Source organism: Cavia porcellus, unplaced genomic scaffold (assembly GCF_034190915.1).
Source record: "Cavia porcellus strain 051 isolate PalLab524CR breed Dunkin Hartley unplaced genomic scaffold, mCavPor4.1 scaffold_6, whole genome shotgun sequence".
NCBI lineage: Eukaryota > Metazoa > Chordata > Mammalia > Rodentia > Caviidae > Cavia > Cavia porcellus.
The window spans coordinates 88,888,083-88,895,397 of NW_026947489.1; the positions used below are offsets into that span (position 1 = coordinate 88,888,083).

General features: G+C 54.7%; 1 protein-coding gene across 3 annotated transcripts; it reads right to left on the reverse strand.

Moving 5' to 3' along the window:
* Window positions 1-1,285: 1,285 nt before the first annotated feature.
* On the reverse strand, window positions 1,286-6,551 carry Nme1 (NME/NM23 nucleoside diphosphate kinase 1). Of its 3 annotated transcripts, XM_063249527.1 has the most exons (6): window positions 6,439-6,551; window positions 6,177-6,351; window positions 5,020-5,149; window positions 3,242-3,343; window positions 2,388-2,500; window positions 1,286-1,736 (listed from the first exon to the last, which is right to left on the reverse strand). In XM_063249527.1, exons 3-6 carry the CDS (start codon window positions 5,143-5,145, stop codon window positions 1,619-1,621), a joined length of 459 nt encoding a protein of 152 aa, XP_063105597.1. In that variant the 5' UTR covers window positions 5,146-5,149; window positions 6,177-6,351; window positions 6,439-6,551; the 3' UTR covers window positions 1,286-1,618.
* Window positions 6,552-7,315: the final 764 nt, after the last annotated feature.

A 7,315-nucleotide genomic window follows, 5' to 3' on the forward strand; every position in this document is an offset into this window, starting at 1 on the left:
ATCTCCCCCGGCTATTCACTCCTGTCTCCGTCCCAAACCCCAGGACGGCCTGAAACTCCAGCAAGGGAGGCTGCTGGCTCCTGGCTGTCTCCCCGCCTGTCCCCACCCAGCGACAGGGATTCCCGCTGAGACACACCCCAGCCCACACTAGATTCTCCCAGAAGTCACGCGCAGGCTGTCCCTACCTCCTGACTGGCAAAGCCCCAGACCCGCAGGTCCCCACCCCCAGCTTGTGTCCTTAGTGACCTGGCTGCTCTGTGACCCAGCCAGCAGCAGGTTTTTCCCAGCAAGCGCGAACGCAGACCGGGGCCAGGAAGGTCCCGGTGAGGATAAAGGTTTGGAGGTTGCTGCCCATAACACTGGAATCCGGAGCAGGCCTGGAACCCCAGCAACCTGTGAGTCCGAGGGGGTAGGGCTACAATTGGAGCCCAGCCTGAGCTACTTAACCCCACAAGGCCGGCTCAAAATAAAGAGCTCCATGTGAAGGCCGGGAGTTGAAATCCCTACTGAAAAACAAACAAGCCCAGGATGGGAGCCAAAATGAAACCCTGCACTCCCCTCCCCCACACCACACCCAGCCACTGATAAGCAGGACTTCTCTCATGCAAGGGTCCCAGGCCTTCCCCTCCTCAGGCCTTGGCCAGCACCCTCTGCCTGCACTGTGACCAGGCAAGCAGACCACAGAGCAGGCTCTACTACAATCTGAAGTGTCTGGGTCCAAGGGATTCTTTGGTTTGGTTTTAAGATAAGGCCTTGCAGTGCAGGTCCGACCAGCCTTGAACTCAGCAGCGCCCAGGATGACCTTCAGCTGGGCAGCCATGCAAAGTTCTACCTGGCCCAAAGTTTCCTCGGCTTCCTTCAGGCCCACGTGACTGTGACCCGCCCTGGCTGGCGAGGTGCAAGGGCAGGGGAAAGTTTTTAATTCTGATCTCTTTTTTGGTTTTCTGAGACTGGATTTTGCTATGTGAACCAGGCTGGCCTCAAACCCATAGCCACTAAACCAAAACGTTTCCAGCTTCTTTCTTTTAAAGCAACCAAATCAAATCAATGCCCTAACAAACCAAGTTGGAGTTTCTGCCACTTCACTTGAGGTCCCCAGGAAGCCGAGCCTACTGTGCCCTTGCCTGCCTGACCTCTGGAGCAGCCACAGCTTCCACACGGTCTCTTCCCAGGAGCCGCTCAGGGGAGGGTCAGAGGCACTGCCACTCGGGGGCTGAGGTGGCAGAGTTCAAAGACAGACTAAAACCCTGTCTCCAAAAACCCAAAAACAGAAAAGAGGCACAGCAAAGGATGGAGGTGTTTCATTTCTGATGAGTCCTCTACACTGGACAGAGTCCACCGCAAATGTCTGTTACGGGCTCAGTGCCAGGAGGTAAAGCCGCAGGGATGGGGGGGGAGAGACAGGGCAACATGACGAACTCGGCTGCTTCCGTGCTGGGGCAACAGCTCCCAATTTAATCCACCGGAGGACAGAACACTGCAGGGATTGGCGTGCACACAGCTGAGTGTGCACCCTCTGGGTGAGGGTGACAGGGCCGCTCGCTCTGTGTGGGCCAGCTCTGCTACAGTCTGGTCCCTGCCCATGGGCAGGCAAGCGCCACCACTGCCTGGCCTAAGGTCACTCATAGATCCAGTCCTGGGCACAGCTCCTGTAGTCCACCAGCTCCTCCGGCTGGAACCACAGCGCGATCTCCTTCTCGGCGCTCTCCACCGAGTCGCTGCCGTGGATGATGTTCCTGGAGGGGTGGAAAGGACCAAGTCAGGGACATGGCCCAGCCCCCACCCCATGATGGATGCAGTCGATACGGACTGCAGACACAGATCCATAAAAACAAATAAGTAATAATGATGGTCCTAGGCAGGAAGGACTCAGCCATATTAATGAAACAGAAACCCGCTGGGTGGCTGGCCACTGGGGGAGCCAGCAGCCAACCCACAGCAGAAAAGAATGTGGAAAGACTCCATCGGCCATCCCGCCACATGGCCCCAGTGGGGACAGCTGCAGGGAAGGCTCTGCCTAGGTCCTGGGTGCTCTACAGAAGTGACAGTGACAGCACCACCCCAAAGCCACCCCCAGCCAGAGCTGGAAGACAAGGAGCTTGGGTCTCAAATTTCTCTGCACCTGCTGCCAAGGTGTCAGCCCCAAGCAAACCCAAATTGTTGTTTTTTTATTTTTCAGGGTTTTTCTTTCTTTAGAAACAGCCTCACTAGGTAGTACAGGCTGGCCTTAAATTTGTTTATGTGACCCAGGCTGACCTCAAACTCACGGCCATCCTTCTGCCTCAGCCTCCCATGACCTCAGGTCTGCACCACCACACCCAGCTGTAAACCCAGGCTTAGGGAAAGGGAGGCAGCACACACACAGACACACACACACACTCGCCCACCTGCCGACTTGGATGCAGAAGTCCCCTCGGATGGTGCCCGGCTTGGAGTCTGCAGGGTTGGTCTCTCCCAGCATCACACGGCCCGTCTTCACCACGTTCAGCCCCTCCCAGACCTGAGCAGGAGGGGACACATCAAGGAGAAAATCCCCAGGCAGATGCCCTGGCACTGTGTGCTCGAGAACAGGAAAATACCAAAGCCCTGCTGGCCCAATGCCCTTGTGCAGCTGCCCGTCCTGCCCTGGGTGCCCTGCAGCTGCTGCACCCCCCTCTTCTGTGGCTGCCGCAGTCTCCTCGGGACTGCTCCTCCTGCTGTCATTCAGATCTAACCTGGAAAGTCCCACCTCGAGACCACCTAGTCTAAAGTGGTCTGGGTGTCACACTGACCTGCTCACACACCCTCGAACCCCCAACCCTCAGTCCCGCAGGTGTCTGCCACCCTGCCCTCTTCCACCAGGTCAGGTGCAAGTCAGCTCTGGGGCTGAGCTCTCACCTCCTAAATGTGAGGCCCTAGGATGAGTTCAACACCAGAACGAGGGTGGGAAAGAAACACCTGGGCCGGGCCTAAGAAGCGCCTGCCTCGCATCCCCAGAAGCAGGAAAATTAAATTATTTTTCTGACACACAGTCTTGCTATATAGTCCAGGCTGGCTCTGAACTCCCTAAGGAGCCCAGGCTGGCCTTCAACCTACAATCCTCCTACCTCAGCTTCCCTCAGGCCAGGGATGACACTGTACCCTTCTTCAGGTGGGTCAGAGTGCTGCCCCTCCTGATCATCCGACCCCACCAACTCCTCTCCTCTGCAGTCTGAGATCCTCCCTACCACCCTGGCAGCACCCCCACCCCTCTAGCACTCACCATGGCAACCACAGGTCCCGAGTGCATGTACTGCACCAGGCCAGGGAAGAACGGGCGGTCCTTCAGGTCGACGTAGTGCTCCTTGAGCAGGTCCTCCGAGGCCTGTCCCACAGAACCAAGAATGAGACCCAGCCAGCCATGCTTCCCCCACCCAGCCCACCATCTGCTTTTGTTTTGGTTCTGTGAGGCGAGTTATCACTGCAGTCCAGGCCAGCCTCAAGCTCATGCTGATCCTCCTGCCTTGGCCTCCCAGGTGCTGGGATCACAGTCCGGCACGCCACCACACCTGGCTATTTCAAACCAGAGCCCTGAGTGAGTCCTGAGCTCCTCTGTGTGCCACGACCAGTGAGCAGTAAGAGGGACCAGGAGGGGCTGGGGATTTAGCTCAGCGGCATAAGCGCCTGCCTTGCAAGCAGACAGTCGTGAGTTCAATCCTCGGTACCGATAAAAAAAAAAGAGGGACTCAGGTGTCCCTGCAGTTCTGAGCCAGTCTCCAGCACCTGATGTTTAACAGAAAATCCCTTCACGAGGTGAGACACTCCTAAGACTACTCCTTCAAGTCTTTCAATTGATTTATTTTTGCAGAGTTTTGAGTCTTTCGTTTTTTGAGGTTTTGAGGCGCAATCTCATTAGAAAGCACAGGCTTGGTTCAAAACTGTGGCAAGCCTCCTGCCTCAGCCTCTCCAGTGCTGGAATCACAGGCATGTGCCATCACACCCAGTTTATTTCAGTCTTTATAAATTATTTACATATTGAGTTTTTCATAGAAAAGAAACCATGTGATATTTAACCTTCTGCATCTGATTTGTCTGGCTCAGCACCCTGACCTCATGTGCCTCCTGACATTCCTTATAAGATCATCCTTTGAAGCCAGGCATGGTGGCACATTGCTGTAATCCTAGCACTTGGGAGGCTGAGGCAGGAGGATCACTTGGGGTTTGAGGCCAGTCTGGGTTACAAAGTGAGTTCCAAGCCAGTTTGGACTCCATTGGATCCAAAAAAAATGAGAATAGTCTTTGAATTCCATTAATAGGTTCCATTTCATCTTTACAGTCCACCAAAAAGACCATGGGGGTGTGTAATCTCAAGAGTCCCCTTGCCTGCCACCACCTGATAACTCTTTAGCATCATGGATGCCTCCTCACCAGCGGCATAAGCACCTGCCTTGCAAGCAGGCAGTCGTGAGTTCGATCCCTGGTACCGATAAAAAAAGGAAAAAGACAAGACAAAAAAAAAAAAAAAAAGAATCATCTCTGGTTATTTTTTTCTCCCTTCCTTGGATTTGTATGAAGGAGCTTTTGTTTGAAGAAGCCAATCCATCCTTTGCATTTATTCAAATGTCATGCAGGTGTCTTGCAGATGTGCCCAGAGGGCTGTCCCCAAAAGCAAACCAGAGTTCCACAAACACACAAAGTCCCCAGGAGGCCTGAGATATGCTGAACCCTAAGCAGGAGTAACTGATAATGCAAAGATTTCCTTGCTGAGAAACAAGCTTGCTCCAGAGGAGAGTAGGGTTCTAAAATGACTACTTAAGAAGCCAACGATCACTTCCAGAGCTGGGGCAGACACTGCAGTGCTGCAGTGACACACAGAGTTCTACCCTGCTGAGCTCTTTAAGAGCTCGGAACAACCTGTTTGTTTCAGAATTAAGCTAAGATGCTGTCCTGCCGTGGAAGAGTCTAAAAAGGAGGAGCTGGCAAACACCGAATGAACCCACTACAGCGATCACCTATGCCATGAAGGAATCAAAACGCAACTGAAAGGTGCAGGCCCATTACCTGTATAAGTTTCAGGGCCACAAGGCGGAATCCCTTCTGCTCAAAGCGTTTGATGATGTCTCCCACAAGTCCCCGCTGGACACCATCCGGCTTGATGGCAATGAAGGTCCGCTCACTGCTGGCCATGGTCCTGGGGACAGGAAAGTGAGGGATGAAACAGCATAGGACTCCCGCCCACTCATTATCCCCAATCGGATTACTCAATAAAGCTGGTTTCAAGCTGCTGTGCCTACTCCAAATCTCTTTCATAAAACCCAGCTCCTCCCAGTCATCTCCTCTAGCTGAGGAAGGGTCCAAAACCAGAGGCTAATTCCTGAACCTCTCGATGTCATGAGCTTCTATTAAACAGCTGCTGCATAACCCGTACCATTACGAAAGGAGATTTAGAAAATAAGATGTCCTTCTCAATCATCAACCCAGGCTGGCAAACACTGCACCGACATGGAAATAAGATGTGGTAAAAGGTGGTGTGAAATTCGGCTTGGCTCACTGTCATAGCCATGATTTTGGGGTTTAGAGGCTATGTCACGACGACCCCTTTCATTCTGGAAACAGCAACCAGGACCTCAGCCCCCTCAGTAGAGGGCAAAATCCTGATTTCCCAACCACAGGTTACTTAGGCTACACCATAAGATGTAACGAATATCCTGAAGAGCCAAATACCAGGGGAACGAGAGAGAACTGCAGCGGCTAGCAGTGAGCGCAGATCACGCCAGGTACCACGCCGGGTAAAAGGAGCCCGGGCAGCGTCCAGCGGGCCTCCCTTTTGCAGAGGCTCTGCCCACACGGGCCTCACCTTGAAAGATAATCCCTCGGGGACAGCAGCAGCACCTCGGGCCCTTTCCGCCCTGAACTCGACTTCACCTCTTAAGACAGCACTGAATTAACAGGGCAGTGCGATTTTCTATCCGCGCGAGGCCGCCGCGCACCGGCCCGCCTGACCCTTGCACCGGCCGCGGACACCCGACTCCAGGGCCTCGCCTCCGACCAGTGGGAGACCACCGATCGTCACGCCACTCCTCCAGCAAAAAGAGACAAAGCCCAAAGGCAACTTGAGAGGAGCTCAGGAGGAGCTGGGGGCTCCCCAGAATAAGACGCGACTGAAGTGCGGGGCGCGGTCCCTGTAAACGCCCTCCACGCCGATCCCGGACGCTCACCCAGTATCCACTCGCCAGGCACCCCAGGGGCGTCGGTGCTCGGCCCCGGGACGCCGGGGAAGAAGGATCGGGCGCAGCCTCCCGCGGACGCGAACGACGGCAGGACAAAGGCGAGCACGCGGCGCGCGCGACAGCTCGGTCCGCAGACGTCCCCCGCTCTTCCCATCCCTGCCACCTATCAGAGAAAAACGCACTCCTAACCCCCCCGTCCTTGCCGAACCCCACTCTTTTTTTCCTCCTCAGGACCCCGAACCCGTCCTACCTCTCCAGCTGCCTGGGCTTTAAACTCCGGCTGCAGCCACAGGCACCGGAAACGCGATGCGCCCCGCGTGGTTCGGAGAGCCTTCACGCTCGGAACCCTTCTGCGCAGCTCTGCTGCGGGCGAGCCCTTTTCGCCAGAACACCGCTCGCCCACGCGTCCTCTTGCGAGTGGGACCCGGTTCTGGAAAGCAAACTTCCGGTGCAAAACTTCCGGTATTTACGCGTCTGCCTCTGGCCGCCATTTTTTTTTTTTTTTTTAAATACGTAAAAGGTCCTGACTCACTTTCTTCAGCTGCAAACTCGCGTCCCGAGAGGTGGCGCTCGCGGCTTGCGTAAAATTGGAACAAGCGCCTGACCTAGAAATAGAGTTGTGACTCGGTTTACGTTTTTCTTTTTTTTTTTTTTTTTTTTTTTTTTTGGTCTTTTTCGTTTTTATCGGTACCAGGGATCGAACTCACGACTGCCTGCTTGCAAGGCTTATGCCGCTGAGCTAAATCCCCAGCCCCCCCTTTGTTTTTTACGTTTATGCCTTCCACTCTGCCATAATAAATGATATAAGCAATAAATGATAGGCGGGGGGGGGGGGGGGGCTCTGGGTTTGCCCCAGGCACTGCTGCAGACCCTGGAGAGCAGGATGCGGGCGAGCAGGAGGCGAGTGCACGAAAAAACAAGGGATCTGCGCTGAAGGCCAGCGCTGGGGGAGAACGTGGGGAGAATGAGGTGCGGGGGAGCTCCCAGAGGCAGTGGGAATGGAATAGACCTGCACAAAGTGAAGGGAATGCGTGGCGGTTTTCTGGGAGCAGAGACTACATTGGACCCTGGAAGAAAACGCAGTTGAAGCCAGGCTCCATGTCTGTAATCCTATTGGTGGGGAGGCT

Excerpts from the sequence above, each read along its gene's own strand:
- Nme1 (XM_063249527.1), bottom strand. The coding sequence starts at position 5,145 with ATGGCCAGCAGTGAGCGGACCTTCATTGCCATCAAGCCGGATGGTGTC. Across the intron at positions 2,501-3,241 it reads CGGGACCTGTGGTTGCCATG|GTCTGGGAGGGGCTGAACGT; the intron begins GTGAGTGCTAGA and ends CCTCCTGCTCAG. Across the intron at positions 1,737-2,387 it reads TTCTGCATCCAAGTCGGCAG|GAACATCATCCACGGCAGCG; the intron begins GTGGGCGAGTGT and ends CCACCCCTCCAG.